The sequence below is a fragment of the Aquila chrysaetos genome, chromosome 10, assembly GCF_900496995.4.
Source record: "Aquila chrysaetos chrysaetos chromosome 10, bAquChr1.4, whole genome shotgun sequence".
NCBI classification, from domain to species: domain Eukaryota; kingdom Metazoa; phylum Chordata; class Aves; order Accipitriformes; family Accipitridae; genus Aquila; species Aquila chrysaetos.
Genome location: NC_044013.1, coordinates 36,259,577 through 36,285,839, shown reverse-complemented (window position 1 = coordinate 36,285,839; position 26,263 = coordinate 36,259,577). Strand labels below are relative to the sequence as shown.

Here is a 26,263-nt window from a genome sequence, read left to right as displayed (position 1 = left end):
AAGTGTTTTCCAGAGTATCTTTGGGAGGATGCATATTGCTGTATTTTTCCACTTTATTCGATAGCCTTGCTATCATCTTGCTTCCAGGTGAGGGAGGATATTAGAGATTTTTATCTTCTGAAGCAGAGCTAAAGGGGGGGGGAAAATGAGATGACCAGTTCAGTGGATTAAATGTTCAAATACATCTCTTAATCTGGAAAGACCATGTACTTTGCGCAGCAAACTTTGCTCTTCGAATTCTAAAAGCAATGTCACTGTGATGTCTGGAGTAGCTAACTGCTGCTCCCTGGAGCCGAGTCGGGAAAAAAACCTTCCATCGTGAAAAAGCAGGTGTCAAGCAAGAACCAGCCATAATGTCATATACATTTTCTTTTCTCCTCTGTTCAGTGAAAGGATGCTTTCCTGTGATATGAATGTGCTACATGGTTGGGAGTGGAATAATTTCAATGTAATACTTAAAATCAGACAGACATTAAAGATTCTCAGCCTACAAGACACTAATCTTACATCCATTATCATCATCTGCAAAGATGAAAGCAGCTTTAGTCGTCTCCCTTATGTAAATAGAGCCCCTAGAGGAGCAAACTCTGTTTTTCCAATAACCAGAAAAGAATTAAGTAAGGTTCTCAATCAAGAAAGAATTTTGCTTTATAAAAGCAGATAATAACAGATGCAAAGACTTATTTAACAAAAAACAACTCTCATCATTTGGCACAGTTGCTGCTTTAATCTGGTTTGTCATTTTTCTCCCTCGTGCAGAAAACGTAATGTCCTTCTTGTATCCTTGTTTGTACACATCACCTCTTGTTCCTTTAAAGAGTCCAAAGTCTTAATTTAGAACTGTTGATGGGAATTAGGGGCGTGATGTTCTCAATTCAGAGGTTGATAGCCTGAAAACACAGGGAGACTCTTAAGAGGAGCATGATCAGAGGAGAGGTTCAAGCCTGTCTCTACCTCTTTGACAAGCACTAGTGCCAGAGCTTGCCCGGGGCAGCAGGAGCGCCTGGGAAGCTGCTAAGGGAGGAATAACTCGCCTAGAGAATTTTCCCTACCTCTTTAATTTGCTGGCTCATGCCCTCGAGCAGGACTTTTAGCAGTGATGCTCTCTGATCCTCACATCTGCATTCTTCTTATCCAAATCAATGTTTCTTCCCTTTCGGTTGGTCTTTGAAGGCATTTCTGTGCCAGCTGACAGGATTGTGGCTGTCTGATCCCTCTGAAACTGTCACAGGATGTTTAAACAGCTAATAAACAAAGGGGAGAGCCTTACCAGAATACGCAAAGGCAGCAAAACGCTGATGTACCAAAGTTCAAAGGAGCTTTAGAGATCACTGATGAGTGGTAGTGGTTGAAAGTCTTCTATGGGACATAAGAAGGGGCAAATTTAGGCTCACTGCTACCCAGCTGCTAGCCTCAGAGATGTATCTCTCTGACAGCACGAGGCAGGCCTTTCAGCTCTCGGGAGAGTACAGTTTGACAAGGTGCTGCAGCTCTGTGGCGTAGCCTGTGATCGGGCAGCGCTGGTGAGTCTTCACGTAATTGTACACACAGCGGTAGCAAAACACAAAGCCGGACGTGGACAGGGCCGTGGCATTGACGCGCAGTTTGCGGCACAGAGGGCACACGGTCTTCAGTTTGGGTAAGAGAGCTGAGCCGGCCCCGTGGTCGAGGTGCATGGGGGGTGGAGGAGTTGGGAGCGCTGTCAGAGATTTGATCGTCTCTTGGTTTTCTGAGGAGTACCACCAGTCCAGGAACTGGAGGAAGAACACGCTGATGGACAGCCCGGTGGACAGGGAGAAGGCAATGCCAGCCAACGCTTTCCTCACTGCTGACTGCACTTGTGTTTTAATGCTGTAAAAGAGAGAGAAGATAGGGAGAAATCGTTACTACTGCATATTTGTCCATCTGCAAACCACGGCAAAAAGGACTTGGGCAGTAAGTCACCGCTTTATACAGGTTCTTAATGCTAAGGAAGTTGGTCAACATATCCCATGTTTGTAACGAGGCATCTGCTAGGATGTTTCTCTCAGATTCTTTGTATTTTAAGAAAGCTTCAAGTCCTGTTTTGTTCAGAAGTCTAAATTGGAAGAGTTTGGATTGAGGGGACCTGGACCACAGAGCATTTCACTCATGGATCGTTGTTTTACAGGCCATTAAGTGTGGCCATGACTAGCTGCTGCTCAGAAAAATCAGAAAGCTAAGTTTCAGTCCTTTTAGCAATATTGTCCCTGCTACTTGTTTCCTTATTTACACTAATGATATACCCTTTTGGAGCATGTTTTGCCACAGTTAGACTTCATCTTGAAGAATTTCTGGAGAACAAGACAGTTTTACTTGCAGCATCACCTCTAAATTAACACACCCCCAGAACCCCCTAGAGAGCAGCAGCTAAGCCATGTTCTGACTTACCTGTGTGTTTGACTTGCGGTGGCTCCAGCCAATTTCTTCTCCAGGGCCTGCATATCCTCTGCAGTTAGTCTGACGAGGCGAACACCAGCCAGCCGCAGCATGGGTGAATGATGCTGAGCTTTCCCAAGGATATAGCACAGTTGCTGGATGAGAAACCAGCCCTCCCAGGTCATGTTTACAAAGGGGTAGGCAGCTAGAAAGGCTCTGTAAAAGCGCTTCCAGGATGATGATGGAGGGTGGATGGAGTACTCATCCTCTTCCCTCAGGCTGGACACCAGTTTCTCTAGCTTTCCTTTCAGGTAAGGAACAAGAACCAGCAAGACGAGAGACTTCCAGTGCTGCCTCTTTGGCAGGCCAGCAGTGGCCAGAGGCTGCTCTCTGTGATCTCCTATTGGTATCCTCTTTAAGCTATAGAAGTTTTCAGAAAAGGAGGCACTGCACCTGGTCAGATAGTGCTGCTGGAGCAGCAAATCCAGAATGACGTAGATCTCATCAAACCAGTGCCAGAGGAAGCCGTATCGGCCAGGATTAGATTCAACAAGCACCTATGGAAAGGGACACAAAGTGGAAGGAACTGAAAGCGGAGTAATGTGCTCAATGACAGCAGGTATAAATTATGCCTCCAGTTCATAAAGCGAGCTGGGTGGGTCAAAACTGTTACGCTGGCTTGTGAGTGTGGCCAGAGGTAAACCCTGGAGATGAACGGCTCAGCACAGGGTCCCTCTCTGCAGCAGTTTCCCCACAGAATATTCACCCTCAAGACACTGTTCACCTCAGCGTCCTGCTCGCCGCAGCGCGGTGCCCCCAAGGCCTGCAGGGAGGAGGACGCCTCCCGCCCCTCCTCTCCTCCCCTCACCCCAGGCCCGCGGCCTGCCTCGCCCTTACCTTGACCAGGTGCTGCAGGGCGGGTTTCACGGCGGCCATCAGGCTGTCCTGAGCCACCGCCTCGAAAATGGAGGGCCGGTCGTCGCCGGCCGAGGGGGCCGTGAGGTGGGCGCCCAGCTCCGCCATGGCGCCGGCTGCGCCCCGCCCCGCCGCCAGGGGGAGCCCCCGCCCCGCCCCGCCCCGCCCCGCAGGGCACCCGCCTAGGCGCAGCGGAGCACCGCCCCCCCCCCCCCCCCCCCGGAAGCCCGGCGCGGACGACGCTCTGTCTCCTCCCGCGCCCCTCTATGGTGGCAGGGGCGCGGCCGCTCTAGGCGGGGGAGGGTTTATTCTCGCTCCTCGCGAGTCCTCCCGGTTCTTCCGCTCCGCTTCCGGTTCCGCCGCCGCCCCCACAGCGGTGTGTCCGTCCCGCTGCCGTGAGTGGGGCCGGGGGGGGGGGGGGGTCGGGTCACTGGGAGAGGGGGCTGTGGTACTGGGAGGGGGGACTGGCATAGGGTGGGGAACTGGGAGGGGCTGGGTTGGTACTGGGAGAGGATACTGGGAGGAGGTATGGGGCACTGGTGAGGCCCTGGTGGAGTACTGGGAGGGGGGACTGGAATAGGGTGGGGAGGGTCGCTGGTGGGGCACGGGGAGGGGATGAAGAGCACGGGTGGGGTACTGGGATAGGATGGAGAGAGGTACTGGGAGGGGCTGGAGAGTCATTGGGAGGACTGGGCAGGTGGGTGCAGAGGTACTGGGAGGGGCAGTGGAGGGGCGACGGTAAGGGGTGGGTGCTGGGAGTGGGGACTGGGCCGTGGGGGCATGGGTAGGGGCGGGCGTGAACGCTTGGCCCTGGGAGGAGGCACTGGTCGGGGGTGCGGTGGGAGGTGGGTGGGCTGGGGCTTGGTGGGGTGGGAATGTGCAGAGCAAGCTACTGGGATACTGGCGGGACTGGGCAGGATTGAGGGCTGGGGCGCTGAGGGGGACTGGGCAGGTGGGGGGGGGCGCTGGGGAGGGGAGCTGGGATTGGTGGGGGATGCTCCTGTAACTGGGGGTTACTGGGAGAGGGCTGGGGGATGGTGCTATGGGGGGAATGTGGGTGGGCAGGTGTTTTGAGGGGGCTGGGGATGCCTTAGAGGAGGGTGGGTGGGTGCTGTGGGTGGTGGAGGGGCTGTGAGTCCTGCTGGGGGCTGAGGCTGGAGGCATGGGGGGGGGGGGAGGCTGGTGGTAAAGTTGGGGTGGGGGGTCTGAGGAGTGAGGAGGTGGTAGGAACCACAGGGTGTTTGAGAGTGGGTTGGGGAGCACCAAGGGGTGTTTGCTCCCCAAGATGGAAACAAATTACCTGCCCCTACCAAATGCTGTTAGGGCTGTGGGTTTCTAAAGCTGAGGCGCTGCTTTCCCTTTGCCATCCATGTTCGGCCGCTCTGTTTAGTTTCCTGATGCTCTGGCAGCCGAGCCACTCTTAGCCTATTGTATGGCTACTTGAGAGGCTTTGCAGGTGAAATGGGTGCAAATAAGAGGTGGTGGCACCAGCTGGACTGTAAGCCAGGTTAAACCGGGGATCACTTTGGAGATTTAGGGGTTCAACACGGGATTTTTTCAATGTTAGGGAGCGTGGATCAATACTGAGGCCTTAAACCTGCCACCTTCCTGTTTACACCTATGTGAAATCAGTGGTGGGGAGCTGCTCAGGCTGTTGTTGGAGTCATGCATGGGGCAAAGCAGGTGCCGGTCAGATGCAGGATCCAATTTTCTGTGTGGTTTTGGGCTGAGGAGGCTTATCTTCCTGGTTATGATGATTCCTTAGTCTTTTAATTTAATATATTTTTGGTTCAGTCTACATTTAAATGTCAAGCCAGTGCTTATAGCATTAAGCACTGCCAGAGCTTCTGGAGAAACTCCTCTGTTTCATCTCTTCTTGTTTGCTGGGGTTGGAACAGGAGCCTTTTGCTGTCAGCTTGAACACCTCTTACCTGTTTCCACCTTAGCAAGTGCTGGACACAGAACGATAGTAAGGAGGGGGCAATCTGATGTAGATTTTCTCCTACAAATACAAGAATGTTCATGATGTTGTAATTTATCTTGGCTCTCTTCAGTTTAGATTTGTGCACAAGAAGCTAACGTTTTCTTGAGTTATTTAAAATATTGCTATTTGTATATCTGGGCTATTTTGTTTTTGGCCTTCATTTGGGACTTGCTGTAAACCACGCTGAGTTTGCTTAGTGGATGAGATAATACTCAGTACTGCTAGCAAGCTGTCTCTGAGCAATGTGCAAAGCAAGCTCTGACATACGCGAAGCAAAAATCTGTGTGCTCATGAGAAAAAGAGCTTTCTCCTGTGTTGCACTTGGAATATGGTAGTTTGCTTATTGACCTGTCAGATCTCATTTACGTCTATCAAAATGGGTTGTAAAGACATGTGCTGTGCTTAGCCTTATCTGAGTCTGAGTGTTTCTAGGATTCTTCATATTTCCAAGTATGTGATCTGAAGTTAAAAAAACAGTGAAATGTCCTGCTTTTGGGTTTAAAGATCATCTCTGAAATTCAGCAAGGTTTCTTCCTCTGTGTAGCTTTATGCAACTGGGATGATGTGTATGGTGGTGTTTTTTTCACCTTGATTTTTCTCTTTAATCTGCTGCTCTGGCCACTGTTAAAAGTAGTAGCTCAGCTGGGGAGGTACGACCCAGGTTGATAAATTCACATGTAATGCAAACAAAGAATGGCAAGGCTATCTTCAATGCTTTTTGCATGGCACCATGCCAAATATACTCATAGAGGAAAACATTTAAGTCATCTTCTAAGCTGGGCTCAAATCCGAAGGACTGTGTCAGCAATAACATTGCAGCTGAACACGGGCTCTGTTTTTAATTATAAACCAAGACCCACTACAGATTCTTCTTTCAGGATGCTGTAATTTTTTTGCTGGAAAGATTGCAGTGTTGTGGCTCATGCAGCTTTCTCAGCCCAGCCTCTGTTTTGGAAGGAGGGCGAACATATCCTGCAGGAGGAATGCGCTTCCAGAGCTGTCCCCAGGCATAGTTTGCTCTCCAGCTTGGCAGAAGCAGAAAGTGAGAGAAATCAAACCAAACCCAGTAATACTGCCTAATTGGGATGAGACAGTAACCATGCAGGCACAGGGCAGGCAGGAGCTCCAGGGAACTGGGCTAAGCAACAGGTTGTTTCTCATCTGGTTGCTTGGCAGTTGGACAAGATTACAACTGCTCTGCATTGCCATGCTGTAAAGTACGTTGAAGGTGGTAGAAATTGTGGCATTACCCCTTGGCTGCTGCTGATGGGAATTTAACTGCTGAGGTATCAAGTTGTTCAAGGTGGATAGGGGAAAAAAGCATGGTAGTGGTGTTGGCGTTGGTTAAGGGATGAGGAAGGAAAGCGTTAAGAAACAGCAAACTGGTTGTACTGCTGGGCAGTGTCTTGGAGTTCAAAGCTATGCTTGTCCTTTTGTTGCTGAGCCAGCAAGACCTACGAGGTTTAGAGGCAAGACAGGCAGCATTTAGGGAACAGATGACTTGCTGCTTTGCTGGTAGCCCTTAAGGTCATGGAAGTACGTACAAGAGAAGGGGAATTGGTCAAAAAATAGAAAAAAGAGGAAAGAGGTAGGAAAACCCTTTTTTGGGATGGTTTTAGGGTCATAGGTTCTTAGCACTGATGCAGACTGTTTCCTCAAAAACAGTAAAACTGCCCACTCCTATGCTTGTTTTTTCAGGCAGTACTTGAAAATTGTTTGAGTCATGTTTGTCACAGAGCTGGCAATTGTAAGAATAAAACGATGGATATCCACATATGTTTGGGCAATCCCTGTATTCTAAGGTATTAATAATTTGGTTCCGTGGAGCAAGAAAAATGCTGGTGAGACCATTCTTGTAGCTCTGCGAAGCGATTGCTGGCCCAGCAGCATTTTTCAGTCCTGTCCACAAAAATGCAGTGCAGCACTGAAATAATAAGCTTTTGTGTGTGTCAGAGGTGGGATGTCAGATCTTGGCAGAGAAAGATTTCAATTTCAAGCTTGAGAGAACTTTCTTTCCAAAAAACTGCTTTGCATCTCCCGGGAACAAAAGAAGGGAAAGAAATGAAAGGGCCTCGGGGTGGGTATTGCAAGTAGGATTAATTGTTCCTTCCATCAAGATGCAACACAGGAAAGTATCGTTAGGGGGAGTTGACAGTTTCCTTTGTCTGAAACATGGACTACTTGCTTCCAGTCGAGATATTAAATGTGCAGGGCTTTTTTTGGAAAACGAAATTGTGTACCCAAGGGAAAGACAGCTGCAGAACATGTCAAGATCTGCTGATTATAAGGAGTTAAAAACTGCCTTTTCCCTTCCGAGTTTAAAAAGCTGGGCTTAGCACCACTGCTTTCCCAGCCTGTCTGCCTCAGGCTGTTGTGTTTTCACTAACATTGTTCATCCGAGCCCTTTAAATCCCTGGGTTTGCCAAGTAATACCAGCAGCAGGTGCAGAATGAAGATTGTGAAACTTGTGCCTGTGAATGTAAAGCATTTGCTTCTTGCCTTACGTTACGCACTCACCGACTGTCCTTTCTCTGAGTTCGTGCCTTGCAAACTCAGTACTGTCAGCTGCAAATGCTGTTTGACTTCTTGTTCTTTTTTTATTATTATTCTCAGGTGTTTTAAGGAACTGGAACCATGACGGACTCCAAATACTTCACAACCAATAAAAAAGGTTAGTGTTAAGCTGGTGTAGTGGATTGGAGGTGGTGGGTGGCTATTTTTACACAGCTTTTTAAACTGCATGCAGAAGAACTTGTGCTTTTCTGTTAGCTCTGTCCCTGTTTTTTGTCTTAATCATCCAGGGAGAAACTTCGAAAGTAGGTCACGTGGTGACAAAAGACAAAACTGATGTCTTATACGGTTTTGTGATGCACAAAATGACCCAAATTGCTGCTTTTTCAAGGATCAGAGAACAAAACATTGGGATTTGAGTGCAGATCTGGTCAGAGACAGAGTTTTAGTTATAGGCTAACAAGTTCAAGACTGAGGATGGTTGTTCTGTCGGGCATCACAGGACTAAATTGATTGAGAGACATTTAATATTTAAGGTATAAGTGTATATCTCTACATCAAGCTGTTGCAAAGATAATGGGATTTTCTACTGCTGTTTCCTCCAAAGCTGCAGTTCTCCGTTTGACTTTCCCTTGGCTTTACTGTAGGTGTGGTGGTCACCTCACCTGAGGACAAACTGCTGGCCTTAAAAATGGGGAAGACTGGAAAGGATCTTTGGGGACATTCACCTGTTTCAGAGCAGGGCTTGTTCTGCTGAAACTGTCCCAGGCAGATTTTATTTTCTAACCTGTTCTGAAACAAAACACTGTTGCTGACTGCAATTTAAGCCTGATTTTGCTCATCCTTCTCCAGTAGATGTGGAAAATAGTTTGCATTAACCTCTCCTTTTCAGAATGGCTGAATGTTTCTGATGAATGCTTGCCAGTGAAGAAACTACAGTGTTGATCTATTTGTTTCATTAAGCTTCAGAATGAGCTCATAAATTAAGCAAATGCAGTTCACATCTTTCTAAGGAACGACTCTATCTGTAAGTTCAGTCCTAAAGGCAGTTTTTTCTGGGAGGGCTGCAAGACACCAGCGGGCATTGTCTGAGCCCTAGTGAGCGTGCTGCTGCTTGCTCAGCTCCGCGCCAGGGCACGATCTCAGTGTGAGTAGCGCGAGCATCTCTTTCTCAGGCAGGAGGTATGATGAGCGGTTGCTGCACTGTGTTGTTCAGAACAGTAACTTTTCTTTTTTGAAATATCTGTCAGTCTGTTCGTGTCAGGCTCTTCAGTAATTAGTGCTGCTGGTCCAACAAAGTGGCATTGGTGCATAGGAATTGAGGGTTAGGGACTATAATGTATTTTGTCAGAGATATTTTGATATTTGTAATGTGTCCTCAGCCTGTGGCTTCCAGTGGGAACACTGCTCGCTCTCCTTCCTGGGGAAAGCTGTCTGTCAGTCAGGAGTGTTATCCTGCTCACACTACTTGCTCTGTCTGGAACAGGCCTGATAAGCAGTCTTTTGCAGCTGTTGCTTTATTTTGCAAACTTGCTTTGTCACTTTTGTGATCCAGCCTGAACTGACTTTCCATGCAGTAATATCTGGAAGAATTAGTGTTGTGGAAAAGGCTGCTTTGGCAACCTCGGAATCCAGGCAAGCCATGTTATATGCAGCTTTTGTTAGTAGTAGCTCTGTCTTTCTAGCTTGGAAGGAATTTGTTCCAGTGGACTAAATTTGTGCTTTCCTGTTGCTGCTGCTGTGTATCACGGCATTTGGGCTACACTACAGTCTGCTGTTTTCTCATTGCATTCGCAGGAAGCAGGCGATGATGAGCAAAAGTTTAAAAAGTCTGGGCAAAATTCCTAGCTTAGTTAGTTCTTTTTCTTGCAGGCATGAATCTGGTGTCTCCAAATATCTTTTCATCCTAGTTATATAATAGTTGCCTCTGAGAAACAGACGCTACAGTGATGTGATTTAATGTTCTAGAAGTGGGAGAGCTGCAACATGCAGCGTGGTTCTTGTTAACTGCTTTTTTGTTAGCAAGGTATAGCCCATATCATTCTCTTGAGTGTCGCAGCTTTGCTTCTCACTGAACCATGTTCTCCATAAGGTGTGACAGCTTCCACATGCTGCTGTACCAGTTTTATGGGAACAACAGGCCGGGAAAGTAAGAAGTCACTCTTGAACTATCCCTAAAGCGAGACCCTTTTCTTCTTCCAAGAGGCTCAATCTGTTTTGTCTTCTGCCAGGAGAGATTTTTGAACTGAAGGCTGAACTTAATAATGAAAAGAAAGAGAAGAGGAAAGAAGCTGTAAAGAAGGTTATTGCAGCCATGACCGTGGGGAAGGATGTCAGGTAAAAGCAACTTTTCTTGTAGCTGTAGCAGCTCTGGTTGTCCTGGGACTCAGTCGGGTGTAGTGGGCACACATCTCCATGGAACAGCTCTGAGTTTGTCACCTCAGTGTGGCTGGATAGTGAGGCTGGCTGTGTCCTTGCCTGGGCTGTGCCTGAGTCACAGGTTTCTCAAGCTCCTTCCTGTGACGGAGAGCAAAAGAAACAACTGTTTTCAGTGCTGTTTTAGCTAGGTGCCAATAGCTCTTTTTATTTAAAAACCCATCCAGAATTCAATCATTTTGTATGTTGCTTTAGAAGATGTTTTCTCACTGCTTGCTAGCCTCGGTTTTAGTGTTAGAAAGGCAATTCCAAGTGTTTTTCTTAGCCTTACTTGTCATAACATATATTTAAGCTACATTTTAAAATGAGTGATTTTTAAATTGAATGTTTGCCTCATGGTGACTAAAGGACACAGGCATTTACCTTCTGCAATGCTGTCTCCAATACTTTTTTCTGTCTTTGAGACAACCAGAAAAACTTGCTTGAGTGAATGCTTTCTCCCTTACAGCTTTTCCTGTTACTGGAGTCTACCATAAAGTTGCAGTAGTCCTGGATTCATGGCACTGTGGTCTGTTGCTACGGAAATTAATATAAGGTTGCAAATTTAGCGTCATGACTTCATCATAGAATGAAGGAACAGACAAACTGGAAGGAGGAAAAAATAATCTTTTTGGCCAGCAGCACTTGCCTTTCACCTTGAGATCTCTACAGCATACCTGAGAGCTGCAGAAATCCTTGTGTAACTTGCTGTGTTCTTCTGCAGTGCTGTTTAAAGATTGCTGCTTGGTATTTGAGTGAAATTCAGCTTGTCAGCGTTTAAGCTCCTATCACTTTGGAGCTTACTAGTGTGAAATTTGGCAGGTTCTTTGTAAGTGTCCTGCATTACCAAAACATTTTTAAGCCACTTTTTTTCTTGTGGGTTCATTTCCAGGCCTGGCATGGTAGAATTTTGTGTTTTGGTGCACTCCCCAATTAAAACACCTTTAGGAAATTGCATTAGTTTTCACCTGTTACAGAACCAACCTATGTTAAAGCCCTAGAAGAGATTAAATGATTATTATAAAAGCCATTGTGAACTGTTTTGGGAGGGAAGTTGACCTCTCATTAGACAGTAGGGTTCCTAATGTGGAACTCCAGTTTTCCTGGCTTCCTTGGTGTTGTTACTGTCCCCTTTTCATACCGTGCAGTCTCACTATTTTTTCTCTATTCTTGCTTACTCTTGTCAATCCAGCTCACTCTTTCCTGATGTTGTGAACTGCATGCAGACCGACAACCTGGAGTTGAAGAAGCTGGTCTACCTGTACCTGATGAACTACGCCAAAAGTCAGCCAGATATGGCCATCATGGCTGTTAACAGCTTCGTGAAGGTAACTTACGTGGCTCATCAGCAAATGGTCCAGCACAGTGGCTGTCGCCATGTCTCCTTTGTCCGTTAGCCTTTGTGAGCTGTTGTTTATCTCTGCTTTTGTACTTGAGTCTCTGGGCTGGGGCTGCTTGTAGAGGGGCATGCTGAATCCAATAGGTCTGCGTCCTCTCTCTCACTTGCTGCTGCTAGTTATTGCAGAGGAGATTACTTAAGCGCCCCTGTAAGTGGTTGAGAGAGAGCCTGCTCCAGGGAAAGCTGCTTCTATTGTTTTAATAATCGTCCTTAAAGACCAACTTCTGGTATTGGATAACAGATTTCTTATTATTCATCTTCCAGCCTTTGTAGTATCTCTGATTGTCCTGGTTTAACCTCAGCCAGCAACTAAGCACCATGCAGCCTCTCACTCACCCCCCCACCCAGTGGGATGGGGGAGAGAATTGGAAAAAAAAAAAAAGTAAAACTCGTGGGTTGAGATAAGAACAGTTTAATAGAACAGAAAGGAAGAAAATAGTAATGATGATAATAATTACAATAATAAAATGACAACAATAATAATAATAAAAGGATTGCAATATAAAAGTGATGCACAATGCAATTGCTCACCGCTTGCTGACTGATGCCCAGTTAGTTCCTGAGCGGCTATTCCTCCCAGCCCCACTCTCCCCAGTTTATATACTGGGCATGATGTCACATGGTATGGAATACCCCTTTGGCCAGTTTGGGTCAGCTGTCCTGGCTGTGTCCCTTCCCAGCTTCTTGTGCCCCTCCAGCCTTCTTAGTGGCTGGGCATGAGAAGCTGAAAAATCCTTGACTTAGTACAAACACTACCTAGCAACAACTGAAAACAGCAGTGTGATATCAACATTCTTCTCATACTGAACCCAAAACGTAACACTGTACCAGCTACTAGGAAGGCAATTAACTCTATCCCAGCCAAAACCAGGACACTGATATATGGATATCTACTTCTTGTTTGAATGTTTCAACTGTGCTCTGTGTCGAAAACCTTTATCTCTGGTGAAACTGAAAGACAATTCACTGGAAAAATAACAGCCTGATCGCTGTATTGCCTTTAATTCTGTTGTCAAGTTGCCTCTCCTTGTCTAGGAAGTGTTATTTCGGTCCCACGTTATGTAAGTTAAAACCTGGTGCTTAGAAAAAGTTTGAGACTCCTCCTAGAGTATTATAAAATCTGAGACACTGGGGAATCTCATCATGTTTTAAGTTTCTGTTCTGGTGCCTGAGGCTGAAAGAGGTGAGAAGACCTACGTAGGCTAAGAGCAGGTCTGCTCTTCTGGCCAAAGAAGATGTCCTATCTTGCTCTCTGGAAAGAATATCGTTGTCTGTCATATCTTCAAAGTGTAATTCTGTTAGAATGGACTAACAAACAAAAATGATATTTTCCAGCTTCATGCTTTTCCGTGCAAGGGAATGTCTGATGTCCCTTTTGGCAAGTTGAGGGACAACTGTTAGTAGAGAAAGTGTTGACGCTAGTCTGCATTAGCTCAGCACTTCATGCGCAGTTCAGTTCAAGGTGTTGAATACACTGGTAAGACATGTCACTTCTCTTGTATGATTTAGAATTGATGCATTCAGGTGTTTTTTCAGCTGTAGGAAATTTAAACAGTGAAAGGTAAATGTAGCATAGGCTTTTGTAGGTCATTCTGCAGCCATCTTTTTATAGGCTGATTTTGGAGGAGCATTGCTCAGAGGTGCAGATGGATTGGATGTATGGAAAATTATGTAGTCTTGAAGTATGAAGTGTTATATTCCCTTCTGCTTTTTCTTTTTCCTCATCAGAAAAGCACCTCTAGACTAGCCTTTGCTTAGTGCTTCATATGTTGCAAACTTAAGGGATGCTTGTGTCTAGAACTGATTACCTGTGAGAAATAGGCCTTGATGACTGTTACATTGTGTTTAGTTGTTGACTTTTCCCATTATATTTTCTTGCTCTTTCAAACCAGTAAGACTGGAAACCAGTATATTACTTTGTCTGAAAGTTGCCTGTTGCTAGCTTTTGGGTGGTGAGAGCTGCCTTTCTAGCTTAGCTGTAGCTGCTAGATCGTGTTGAAGAATCTTTGCCTGGGAGAACCAAAGGAACACTGAGATCACAATTTTACAAGCTATCATAGCCTGAAAACATCTTGAGATAGTGTAGAATGTTTTTGTGAATGAGTAAGTACCACCTTTAATCCCTGATCTGAAATAATTGCCTCTTTTTAGCATGTAAGCAGAGAGAATATTTTTGTTTTAAATAAGAACAGCCTGATTCTGGCTGCAGGGAAGGTGTCAGTGGCTAGTGGTGCAGATTTGTTTACTGCATATTCTGTCCCACTGCAGGACTGTGAAGACCCAAACCCTCTCATCCGTGCTCTGGCTGTCCGTACAATGGGATGCATCAGGGTGGACAAGATCACTGAGTATTTGTGTGAGCCTCTTCGCAAGTGTCTGAAGGATGAAGACCCTTATGTACGAAAGACTGCAGCTGTCTGTGTGGCGAAGCTGCATGACATCAATGCCCAGATGGTGGAGGACCAAGGATTTCTGGATTCTCTGCGCGACCTGATTGCAGACTCCAATCCCATGGTAATGTATATGTCCTTCCAGCGCATTGCTTGAGTTTGTAATGGGCAGATGATCAGAAACACAAAGGCTTTTTAATTGCAACTGGTGCACTGTGATGAATGCATTGCTTAGAGAACACTTGTTGCCTCAGAAAACAGGAAGTACTTTCTATTCTTAGATCTGTTTTGGCTTTTGCCTGTTTTGCCTGTCTTGAGTGCTGCAGCAAAAGTTTAACTTCTGGGCAGATGAATCAGAAGAGCAAAAATACTTGATGCTGCTACCTTCATCACAGCTTGTAGCTATTGTTTTCCTGCAGGCTTTGGCTTTTCTTGGAGTAAGAGGTTGGATTAATTCATTCACTAATGCAGATAAATCCACTGGCCTGTAATGAGTGGAGAAAAATCAATGCTTATGTTTTTAATAAAGTTAAATGAGTCATCAGAGCAGAGGTGGAGATCAAGACCAAGAATTTCACAGGAGTACTTTACCTACTAAATCAGTATTTCATCACGGTTGATGAAGGGTCCATTTCCACACCAGGCATCTTCCACTATTACTTTGTAACTAAAAGATTGTGGCTGATGAAGTGCCCCACTGCATAATCCTTTCATTCAATATTTTTTCCTGTGATCTACTAGAATCCAGTGAGCATACTGATATCGTCATAACTCTTAGCGGAGAAGAAAACTTCTGCAGTTCAGTTTAACTCAGAGTTTAAGGATCTGACTGCTACTTTTTTAGCTTTTAGAGCACAGATCTGATTTGACTCCACTTAAGGACATAATTTCACATTAGTGCAGGTCTAACAGCTCTTTCTATGGTGCATGAATCAAACCACATAAAGCAAATTGCTGTCCTGTTATAGCTGTCTTTGGGCAGGTTTGGATAAACAAGGTGCAGGTGGTAAGGCACCATCCCCTTTAGTAGGAGGGTGAAGGCTGCTGATTGCTTTTCTTATGGCTTTCTAGAGACAGTAAAACTAAGTGTCTGACTTTCACAAGCACAAGTCTGAGCTGTGGTGCCTATCAGAAGATATAGGTGCATATTGATTCTGATATCCGGCTCTTACAAGCTGTTCTTTTTGTATGCCTCCCTCCCTGATGTTTTTTTTTAATGCCAGGTTTCTGCATGAATATTGATGACCAGTTGAAGATGCTCTGTCTGTCTAGGCAATTTTGAGGCATATAGGGGAACACCTGCTTTTTTAATTTAATGTTGAGGGTGTGCCTTGCAGCCTCTGAAAGTACTTGATGGGGCTGCTTTAGTTCCACTTAAATGCTGGCCCCTGGCATTCACTAGCTCACAGGCAGCAATGGAGTGCACTGTGGACAGGGATATAACCTACTCTTCTAGCCTTGGTTCCAACTCTAATTTTCTTCTGCTGATTACAGCCACATGGATGTGAGTTGAGGAGCTCAGGCTGAAAAGATGTGGTACTTCAGGAGAAATTAATAAGGTTTTGCTTGCCCTTTCTGCTTGTTGATCTCTGTGGAACTAACAGTTTTGGTAAGTGAACCATTGGCTGTTATGAGAGCACCAATATCTATTTCAAAAGTACATTAACTTAATACTGACTTAAATGAATGGAGAGAAGAGGATAAATACCAAAGGGCGGTGTATGCTCCATTTGCTAAATAAACCACCAAAAGTAGCATAGGGATTCCTAATAAAACATCAGTACAACTACTGACCTTCTTGATGGTAATGAGGATGGACTGGGACAGCAAAACCTCTGCAGCTGCTGCAATTGATTGCAGCTCTACAACTACTGAAGCTGTGCAGGATTACAGTACCTGCCTCACGTTGTACTCACCTGCTCTTCCTGAAGCTGAGGATTCACAGCAAGAGAATGCAATTTGGAGGAGTGATGGTGATGGAGAGGCCTGTGGTGTGTCTTCAGATCTGCAGACTTTGAGAGGATCATGTGGCTGGTGTTCAGTGTACTGGTTTCCCAGGTTTTACTATAGACAGGGCATTATATTCTTGCTTTTTAAGGGTGCATGGGGAGAGATTTTATCAGGTTTGGGGCTCTTATAGCTGCTGACTTAATACAATATTTAATCTGGTTACAATTTTTAGCAGATGCAGACATTTCTTCTAGTTAAGTTTATCACTTTGGTCCCCTTTGAAATTCACGCCTTTGTGGCACAGTGATTCCCTCAAAAGTACAGGAGCTATCCACCCCTAATTAAGGTTCATCTTCTTAGTCAAACCATCCAGCTCATTGCTGCTTTCTCCATGTGAAACTCCAGTGGGGGTTCCGGATGGCCAGGAGTTGCGTTTGCCAGATAAGTTATATTTGTGTGCAAGTCGATATTTATTAAGGTATTTCTCCATGATCAAGTAGAATGCAGCCCTGCCTGGAAGCTCTTTTTCAGTAAAATGTATGTATCAGTATTGGCTATCAAAAGAAAGATTACTGAAAAGAATGGTACAGATGGATCTATCCTTATGGCCTATTCCTCTGTAAATGGTGCATCTCAATCATTGCAACCTGTTATCTAAACTCATTCATATTTATATTAGAAATGTTTCTCCTCTTTTGATGACTTGTGGAAATAGGCAACATTAGACACTTAATGAAGCAGAATTTTGTAGACAGGAAACCCACACTTGTTCTGTCTTCTGAGAAATGAGGATTTTGAGCAGGAGCTAAAAAACTCCTGTTGAAAAATAGTCTTCAAGAAGGGTTTTATTATGGTTGTGTAATTGGCTGCCTCTAGCACATGAGCAAGCACTAAACATTCTAGCTGGGTAGAGTAACAACTCCATCTGTGGCTTGCTAATTGCCTTGTAATTGTGCAGAGATCAGGATGTGTGTTTCTATCAGCTCAAATCACCCTTATCATAACAATGTCTAAGTTGGAGGTGACCTTGTCAAAAAACATTTTGGGTTTGGGTTTTTTTTTCTTTCGTATTTTTTGACCAATAATTTGTCATAGAATCGTGCAAACAGATTGGCGATGTTCAGGGAATTGCTTTGAAGTCCTGTTAAGGTGCTGTAGGTGCACAGTCAAGGTGCTTTCCCCCTTTATCTGGGCTTTTTGTTGTCAGGATTTGGCCTTTGTTCAAATACAGTAATACAGTGATCTTTTGAACAGTTGTAGGATTGCACCCTTCCAGATGAGCTGGTTGTAGTTGTGATTAAAGGACTGACACCTGAGTCTGGTAGTTCACTAGCTTTTTCTGAAAAATCTCTGTGGTAGCTTTGCAGTTTCTCCTGGATGAATTAATTCAAAATTCTAATTGCATATGTACTGATACGGATATATATGGCAAGTTACCAGATGGGTTGGTGGCTTACTACATTTCAGCTGAGTTATCTGAGATGTCTTAGCTTGTGCAGGCAATGGGCCAATAACGCATACAAGGGCATGGTTCAGTTATTGGGTGGTTACACTGCAGAAGTTTGATTGTGGAAAGAGTCTTTAATCTCATTTTACAGATGGGCCTGAAGTACTTTTCATCACTTGGGATCCTGCCGAAGAGTTTCCCTCCATAGAGGGAACGCTCATTTCTTCCCGGAGCTGTCTTAAGGCAAACCCTTCTCCTTTTTTGCTGTGCATTTCCTTACATGAAGCTCAGCAGAACCAGGTCTGGATGAATATAAAGTTTGGGCCTGGCTGCTTTGGGCTGTCAGTGTGCTGCAGCTGGACTTAAGTCCTCAGGGCCTTTCTTGCTGGTACCTTTGGTATAGTGCAACTCAGAAGGCTTGTCCTCCCATAATCCTCATGTTCTAACAAAATACGATTTCAGTATGATATCCCAGAATTTTGTGTACTCTTGCTTGTACACAGGATGGCAGATTACTGCAGAATGCCTTTCACACCCAGCAACAGCAGCAGGTAATAGTGGAATGAGAGAGGTAGGTCTGTTACACACCTACTGATGGCCAGAGGCTCTCTGAAGTCTTGGACAAACTTTTTTTTCTTTTCTTTTTCCTGATACTGTCTTGTTCTGACGTTTGTGAATCGGACCTAATGACGGCTCATCGTTGGAGCCTTGCCAAGTGCTGAGCCCTGGTGATGAAGAGCAAGACCACGAGATGGCAGCAGTTTAAAGCAGAACCAAAGCTGTTGATCACTAGACACCTTATTTTGTAACTAGTTCCTTCCTGGTTTTTATCACTGTGCTTGGTTTTCTTCAGGAATGTAAATATTAGCAGAAAAACCTAAGAGGAAATCCATCTTAAGTCTTACTGGTCTTTTAATATTTGAATGGAACAACCTTTCTTTCCAAATATTTTCAATCCTTGAGCTTCTAGGGTAACTTTTAAGCCATGGAATAGTTTTCTTGTCAATCTACCTGTTATCCACATGGCTTAAGTTAGGTTCATGTCACCTTCTCCCAGTTCTTTTCTAGGTGGTGTTGGGTTTTTAATTCCTTCTTGTAGCATTTCTTCGTCTTCATATTCTGCTTTGTCACTGTGATGTGCTGGATCAAAGCTTTCACAGGTGTGGCTGTTCTGCTCCCGTGGTTTTGTGGGCTGTATAGACATAGCACATGCTGTCCAATAATATGTCATGTTTCACACCATCTACACGTCACATTTTATTGGGAGAAACACTGTTGTGAATCAATACTGAGTAAACTGAGATCACATAAGAAGCTGATTAGTAAATACACCAAGTGTGTGGAATATAATTAAACTCTTTTGTTGTGCCTGAAGGTTTTTTTGCCTTTAGCATTAACCTGCACTAAGAAGGGAATCTATTGAGATCTGACAACTAGAGGTGGTGAGGTCCCTCTTGATCTAATCAGAATTCCTTCTGGCAGTACTGAGTTTCTGTAGTTCACAGACTAGACTAAAAACCTGTTGATATGAATCATAGTGCTCTCTTGTCTCTCCTGCTGAGGCTGCAAGCCATGTAGGTTCCTCCTCTGCCAACCAGAACTTCAGAGTGTATGTTTGGGCTTCCTGGATGGCCTTATGGAGGAAGAAGGTCCTCCTTTTGTTCTTTTTCCTACTAGCTGGCAAGCAGTATGTCTTTCTGAGATTGTGTCCTGAGGAACAAGCTTGTTTAGAAACAGAAGCAGCTTTTGCCTCCTGGGCTGTTCTCCGCTGCGTACTTTGCAGAAATTTTATCCCTCTCTGTATAATAAAGCTGAGAAATGAACCCCTTGCTGAGAAACTGTTGGTGGTCCTCTGAGTCCCAAAAGGACCTTGTGGGAGGCAGTCTGGGACGTGGCACTTCCCTTATACAACAGGGAGTGGAACACCACCTTCTTCATGGGCACAGGAAAGCGCTTGTTCCTCATGGGGAAACTTGTACTTCTCACAGCTGTGTGTTTTCTCCTCTGCACCTGATGTTTTATCTAGTGCAAGGAGTGAACAGCCACTGCTGGATGAGTTAATGATTCCTGCTCATGAAGGTTGTAAGGACTTGAAAATTCACATCCTAGTATGGAACTGAATATTACTAGGAGCTGTGGGTTGTGCCTCTGCAGCAGGTTGTCAGCCTGGAGCTGCCTCTAAGGTACCCTGGCTGCCCCACTGGCCAAAAAATGTCCCTCTTCTTTTCAACCCAGGTGTTGCAGAATGAAGGCTGTATCTTGAAGTCCCCCAGCCATGTCTGTGTTGGTTCTGAGTGTGGTTTGTGGTTTTTTTTAATCTGTTTGTGCTGCAGGCGGAGATAATATTTCCTTCTGGGAGACACTTGATGGCATTTGTAGGCATCAGTAGGTGGAATTTGTTTACCCATTGTTGGATATGTTGCAGTGAACAGGACCATTGCTTAGGGGCTGATGAAGAGTGGTGGCTTCACTTTGGGGCTCTTTAATGGATGTTCCTGCTGTTTACATGAGGCTGCCCAGGAGGGAAAGGAACACTTTTTGCAAAGCAAGCAGACAGCTAGCAGTAGCAAGCTGGAGATGAAATAGGTAGAGGTTGCGGAAGAGCCTGTATAAAACAGTGGCTATGTTAATGTATGTGGTGGGATGCTTGAAGGAGGCAATGTGGGAGATTGCGAGTTCAGAAGTTCAGAGTTCAGAAGCCAGCTGTGTGTCTGTGTTGCACCAGTCAGACTGCAAAGATTTAAACTGGGGAAGAAGGAAGACCTGCCATCTGTAATCGATGCCATGGCTTCTGGTTAGCCAGTCTGATCCCACTTGCTCTGCCTGTGGTTGTGGCTTCGGGCTGAGCTTCTGCAACTGCTTGTCCAGAGGAAGGCTGGAGTCTGACTTTACTGAGTAGATAGTTTTTTCTCCTGGTTGTTGTCCTAAACAGGTCTGAGAGAATTTCAAGCCTGCATGTGGGACGTGATTTTTTGTTGTTGTTTTTGGTAGGCTTGTGGATGAGGGATGCTGGTCTTGACCGCTTTCCATAGAAGCTCTGCTTTTCCCTGCCTTTTGAATACTAGCACTCTGGCAGAGAGATGCAACAAGTTTATATGATAATGCATGAATTTCCATGATTCTGCAGAGTCTGTCCTCCCAGACCCCTCATCTATAAAGCTTAATTCACAAATTCATCCATCAGAGACCCATGTTCTTCCAATTACTGCTACCACTATGTGTCTAATTTCCAAAGTGTTAGTCTTGCCAAATAGATCATTCCAGGATCTCTAGTATCAATCAGGGTCCTGGGGAATTTTGTTGATCTGTGTCTAGATGTTACATTTTCAATCGGAACAGACACTTCTAGCTATTGACAAGCACCATTTGTCAAAAAATGCTGTGGCTATGATGTTTTGTAACTCTGCACCCTGCTTTTTAGGGCTACATAAGGTTTTTGTTGATGCTTAGCTGGTGCTTTTCTTATAAATAGCTGCTTGGGTCAGACACAGCCCTGTTTGCCACTGGATGGTGCCAGTGAGAACCTCTGCAAGGAAAATTGCAAAGGGCCTTACAAAAAACAAACAAACAAAAAAAACCTGCAAAAGAAACCTTCCTGGTGTGTGATAGGTGCCTGATCCAGGCTGGGATCAGACCATGGTGCTTTCTGGAAGAAGCACAGGGGGTTGCAGACCCTCGGTGGCTTCTTATAGAGCTTAGTTTCCTGCACTGTGGGGCTTAGCTGTACCAAGGAGAAACCCTTTGTGTTGAAGCCATCCCTGAACAGTTTCTTGTCCACCTACCACAAGGAGTTCAACAGTTGGGGGAGGTATGGTTTCCTGTCTTATAACTAACACATTCTGATTTTGCAAGGACATGAGAGCGGGCGGAGAGTTTTAGTCTGCCACAAAGTGGCATTTTTCTGCAGTGCATAGTCGGAGCAGGGAAGTGCAAAAACCAGTTAGGGCAAGCACGCCATGGGTAGCATAACACTTTGACTTCCCTTTCATTGCCACCTCCAGAAAAAGTCATTCCACTTGCAAAAAGCAAGCAGGAGGTCTTTCCCACCCAGGCAATTTTCGGGACACGGTCAGGAACTGATCACGTATCCAGCAGTGCAGTTCCAGACTTTTAGGTGCTAAAGTACAATCTCCTGGGATGGAATTAATGGAAGATGAATGACTTACCCAGAGTCCTGGAAATCTGTCACAATTAAGGCTGAACAGGCGAGCTGTTACTTTCCAAGATGATACATAGACTGAGGATGAGTTAGTCTCCCAGAGCTTTCATTTAAAGCCATATACGTTGCATGCATTAACAGTGTGAGAGGTTCATACAGGCTCTCTGACTTGCCTGATTGGGCCATTTTAATTGTTCATAGACCATTTCTAGGGAAGCAAAGTAAAGGAGGCCTGTAGATGAAAAATACAATATGAACAGAAGTAGGGGTCCTGTAATCTGGAGAGAGTTTGCCTGTGTTAGTACTTGTTAGGGACCTTTCAGGCACACAGCATTGTCTGTGGCCATGAAAATGAGCGGCCCTGTGAAATATGCATCTATGCGAATGCCCCTAATATCCCATCTGGGAGTCTGTGCTTAATGACAAAAACGTACCATGCAAGCTCAGAGTGCTCTTCGAAAATGTCAGCACCTTTCTGTTCTCGAAAACATCATGTGGTGCCTGGCTCCCTTGAGGGTAGGAGCCTCCAGCTATGTGGGGAAGGCTGCCTTTCCTCAGCATCTTCTCAGAGCCCCTTAATTTTTCTTCCTTTTCTTTATTTTCTCCCCATTTTAATGGGATGGTGAGCCAGAGGTTCCTGTTTTAAGCAGCAGAACATTGTATTTCATTAACTCTGTTACACACTTGGTTTAATTCCCAATTAGCCTGGGATGCTAGCAAAATAATCTGATTGCTTTGACTGTTTGGCGTTCTAGATCTGCCTAGCTTCCCTCCTGTCCCCCCACCCCCTGCAAAGCTTTTCCGTGTGGGTTGATAGGCAGACACTCAGGTTTTCACCCACCCCCTTTCCTCCTTGTTAATGTATTTTATACCATTTGCTCTGAGATAAAGGTTTGAGCTGCCAGAAGGAATAACTGGCAAATCAGTGTTCCTACCTCTGCAGCTCTCTGTGAGGTCGGATCTGGTCTCTCTGGCTGCAGAAGGGGTTTGTCTGTAGGTGGGTTTAAAGATGTTGGGTTCTTGTTAAATCTGTAATGTAGTTTTAAGTGGAGGGTTTATTATTTTTTTTAGTAAGAGCTTGTGAGATTTAGTTATCCTTATCCCAATGACACTTCTCTGAGAGTCTAAATTTGTTGGGAAGTTCCAGCCAAAAAGCAGATTTATTGTCATTCGGCTCAACTGTGCTCTAACAGGATGTTGCTGTGACTGCATTTGAATAATGTTGAAATGTACCCAGGGTGAACTGATTTACATCATCAAACCAGGGACCTATAATTATTATTATTAAATCTTCAATCTGCTCTGCATTTGTACTTCCTAGGTGGTTTTTTTTAGGCTGAGTTTCATTGGTTGGTAGCTGTTAGCTTAAAGACAGTATTCTTAATTGCAAGTCAAGTGAGGCATTTTGCCATGGAGTTAACTTATTAAGCTTTTAAAAGCTTTTCCTGTTCATTAACTGTTTGGGCTCACATATCTTTGGCTGGTGGGTTGACCTTGGGTTTTTTCATTATTTTTGAGAACTAAAGACTATACTAGATGTTAGTTGCTTGTCCTTTTAGTCTCCTTCTTCCAATCTGTGAAATAAGTTACACAACTCCTGGTTGGTTTCTCATCAGAATGAACTTGTTGCATGTTTTGAAAAGCAGGGACTACTTTGTTTGCTAAAGAAGCTTATGGCTTTTTTTCCTCAGCCAAGGTGTGGTATTGGCTATGAAACTTGTCCAGTTCCATGGAGGACTTTGTCCTATACCACTTGTAAAGCTTTAGCTTTACTTTTAATATGTCCCCCAGCAAGTACATCATCACTGCTATTTATTTTCAAGGGAAAAAAACCCAACCTGTTGTGTAACTTATTTTATCACTTTGTACCTTGTACTTGCTGTTCAGTGCGGTTGGACTTCATTATCTTGTGTTTCTCTGTTAAGGATGAAGCATCAACTGAGTTGAAGACTTAACGTTCAGCTTTGATGTTGTAGATTTTCTTTGGCCAAAACATCTTTCTAAATATTTCTGATGACACTTATGTGACTGCCAAAGTATATACTAGGTTACCAGGTGATGTAATACTTGAATTGGTGTTGACTGGTTCTTAATGGACTTTTTTTCCATACCTAAGTGATAACTGTTAGTATCCCAACTGTGGACAATGCTTCAATCTTTGTTTACATGTTGCCTGAGCCATCACTTAGAGAGAGCTGTCAGCAAGGCAGGAGTCGTTGTGTACTGGAATGAAACCATGCAGTGCCAGCTTGTATTGCTCTATGTTCCTATCTCATAATGAAGGCGATGGCAGTGCCAATGAAGAGAGGTGAGCATGCATACTTGAACCAGTGTTTATGTTGGACTGGTTCCTGAAATCTGTTTTCATTTCAACTGTGCTGCGGCTGTGTAAAAAGCCTTGAAGATGCTAATTATTTTTGTTGGCATACCATAACATATCAATATGTTCAGTGCGAATCGCCAGCAAGTACTTTTTTTTTTTTTTTTTTTTAATAAATGTTGCTTAAAGTTTGAAGATATTCCCCATCCCTTCCCTTATCCCCTTTTGCTTCATTTATCTCCTTGTCACCAACTTGACAGCAGCACTGTTCTGCTGAGGTAGAAGGTGAGGACCAGCTTTAATTGTGGACTATAAGATTATAGATCCCAGCTCGTCTGGCAGAACTGAGCTGCCACCAGGTGTTTCACAGCCCCTTGTAGTCCTTTTTTTTGTAACACTCAAGGAGACCACAGCCCATGCTCCTAAGTGCATCTTGCCATATGACGCTCTTTCTCATGGATGCTTTTAATGGAAATCTGACATCTGGTGGGCTGTCATGTAGTGTCCCATCCTCAGCTTTGATTTAGACACTTGCATGTATGCTGCCATGTTAGTTTCTGAAAAGAGCCCCAAAAGATCCTAAAAGCAAGACCTCATTCACAGTCAGGTCTCTGGGTTGGAGCTAGTGTGTACCAGGCAGCTCATGGTAACAGCATTTCTGTGCATCCTTTGCCTGTGGCAAACTCAAAGTGATAGACTTTACTTACTCTGCAAGGAAGGAAGCTTAAGCGCAGCTGTTTTGACTTGTATTTGCCCCAGGGTTTAGGATATCCACATGGCCCAATTACTGCAATGAAAGTAGTGCCTGGCAGTGTGCATGCATTTGCCAGACCTCAGCCCTATTCCTGAGTCCAACTGATAGGTACCCTTCTGTGATGCTTTGGCTCTGTAACTTTTTTTTCTTACTTCAAAATTTTTTTTCCAAAGTTCTCGTTTCATTTTATAAGTGCTTTTTCATAATGATTTTGAACTTTTCAATTGCTCTTATGATTTGTCTTCACTTGTAAACTTCCAAAATATAATGAAATTAAAACAGTCTTTCACTTCAGTTTTATGCTGTGTCACATTAACCATTCAGGAATTAAGCAAATTAAGTAATGGGACGAATAAGCAGCATATCTTAGTAAGTTACTCATTAAAACAGTACAAGAAGACAGCAGTTCTGATTGCTAATGATTTTGGTGACAGAAGGCTCATTCAGCTAATGAAATTCATAAAATCTTGGATCAAAATCCTATCTCTGACCTCTAGGTGTGAAATGCAAAACAATCAACATTACTGTGCTTGTGCAATGACTTTGGAATATATTGGTTTAATGACAAGCGGTGATGGGAACAATGCAGAGAATTTTCTGGTCGCGGTGTTCTTGTTTTCAGTGTACTGCATCAAAAACATCTTTAGTCATCCAAAGAATCAGACTATTTTAGTCCAAGAATCCAAAGAATCAGGCTATTTTAGATAAGACATTTCTCTGGCTTAATCCCTTAGAAAATAATGCTATAAATCTTCATTTTCATGAGGTGGCTGGACATGATATACATTGTAAAATATCCTGAAAATGCCTTTTCATAGGGTATATCAGTTTTGTGTGTCAAACTCAGGCTTAAATCCCTTTTCTAGTTAGTTAAAAAAATGAGACTTTCGTCTGCAAATTTCTATTTTTGTCTATATATTCTGCAACTTTTCTATTTTAAAAATCTTCACAAGGCATCTGTTAGAATAACTGTTGAACTTGAGTATGGAACTAAGAATTAGAAAATTGTGTTGCACTCCCACTTCTTGCTCTTGTCAAGCTGGACCCTGGACCTCCTCTCTGCTTCCTTTCATCCATGCTTGGAAAAGAGAAGACCTTATATAGTCTTAAATGTAGCAAGAATATTTTCAGTGATGAGTTGTGCTGGAGTGCTTGCGTTAAGCAAGCCTTGTCTCTGTAAAGCAGACAAATGGATGATATGGAGACTATTTGGAATTGAAATATGTGTTATTAAAAATTTAGCAGGAATTGTCCATTTTATGGAAATTGTGTGTTTGCTTTCAAACCAGGTGACCTGACAGAATTGCTACAGAGCTGAAGGCTGCCTGGCACCTGACATCTCCTCTTACTGAGGAGACGGTTCTTCTCATTGCTCGGATTGTATTAAGCAATGTGCCATGGGATTGCCAGGGGGAAATCAGGCAAGAGGCATCCATTCCTGAATGAGTAGGGCAATTAGAGGTTTTGAGACCTTGACTCTATCAGTTGAGCATCTCCTGGAAGTGAGGGGAGATGATGCCTACTTGAAGCAAGCCAGGGTGGAACTCTGGAGACTGCAGGAAGGTGAGGTGTACTTGTTCCATGTGGACTCTCTCTGATGCTATCTTTAGTTCCCTCCAGAG

General features: G+C 44.3%; 2 protein-coding genes across 6 annotated transcripts in view; one reads left to right on the top strand and one right to left on the bottom strand.

The window, feature by feature from the left end:
• Positions 1–618: 618 nt before the first annotated feature.
• On the bottom strand, positions 619–3,508 carry PEX12 (peroxisomal biogenesis factor 12). Of its 2 annotated transcripts, XR_003925299.2 has the most exons (4): positions 3,295–3,508; positions 2,410–2,954; positions 1,053–1,851; positions 619–890 (listed from the first exon to the last, which is right to left on the bottom strand). XR_003925299.2 is itself a non-coding variant. In XM_030027493.2 (3 exons), exons 1-3 carry the CDS (start codon positions 3,418–3,420, stop codon positions 1,452–1,454), a joined length of 1,071 nt encoding a protein of 356 aa, XP_029883353.1. In that variant the 5' UTR covers positions 3,421–3,508; the 3' UTR covers positions 619–1,451. The 2 variants fall into 2 exon arrangements, 1 of the variants encoding a protein (XP_029883353.1); XM_030027493.2 differs by having other exon boundaries at positions 619–1,851.
• A 23-nt stretch (positions 3,509–3,531) lies between these two features.
• The window catches only part of AP2B1 (adaptor related protein complex 2 subunit beta 1), an 82,504-nt gene continuing 59,772 nt past the window's right edge, over positions 3,532–26,263 (top strand). The window contains exons 1-5 of one of the 4 annotated variants that reach the window (XM_030027490.2): positions 3,532–3,707; positions 7,910–7,967; positions 10,039–10,144; positions 11,415–11,550; positions 13,890–14,135. In XM_030027490.2, coding sequence (XP_029883350.1) covers positions 7,931–7,967; positions 10,039–10,144; positions 11,415–11,550; positions 13,890–14,135 — 525 coding nt within the window. In that variant the 5' untranslated portion in view covers positions 3,532–3,707; positions 7,910–7,930. Of the gene's footprint in view, positions 3,708–7,079; positions 7,099–7,909; positions 7,968–10,038; positions 10,145–11,414; positions 11,551–13,889; positions 14,136–26,263 lie in introns of those variants that run through there. The other 3 variants (XM_030027492.2, XM_030027491.2, XM_041126410.1) reach the window with 3 other exon arrangements.

Bases quoted from the DNA above. Each gene is read 5' to 3' on its own strand.
- PEX12 (XM_030027493.2), bottom strand. From the start codon at position 3,420: ATGGCGGAGCTGGGCGCCCACCTCACGGCCCCCTCGGCCGGCGACGAC. The intron at 2,955-3,294 runs GTAAGGGCGAGG...CCCTTTCCATAG, and splicing joins CCCTGCAGCACCTGGTCAAG to GTGCTTGTTGAATCTAATCC. The intron at 1,852-2,409 runs GTAAGTCAGAAC...TCTCTTTTACAG, and splicing joins ACCGCAAGTCAAACACACAG to CATTAAAACACAAGTGCAGT.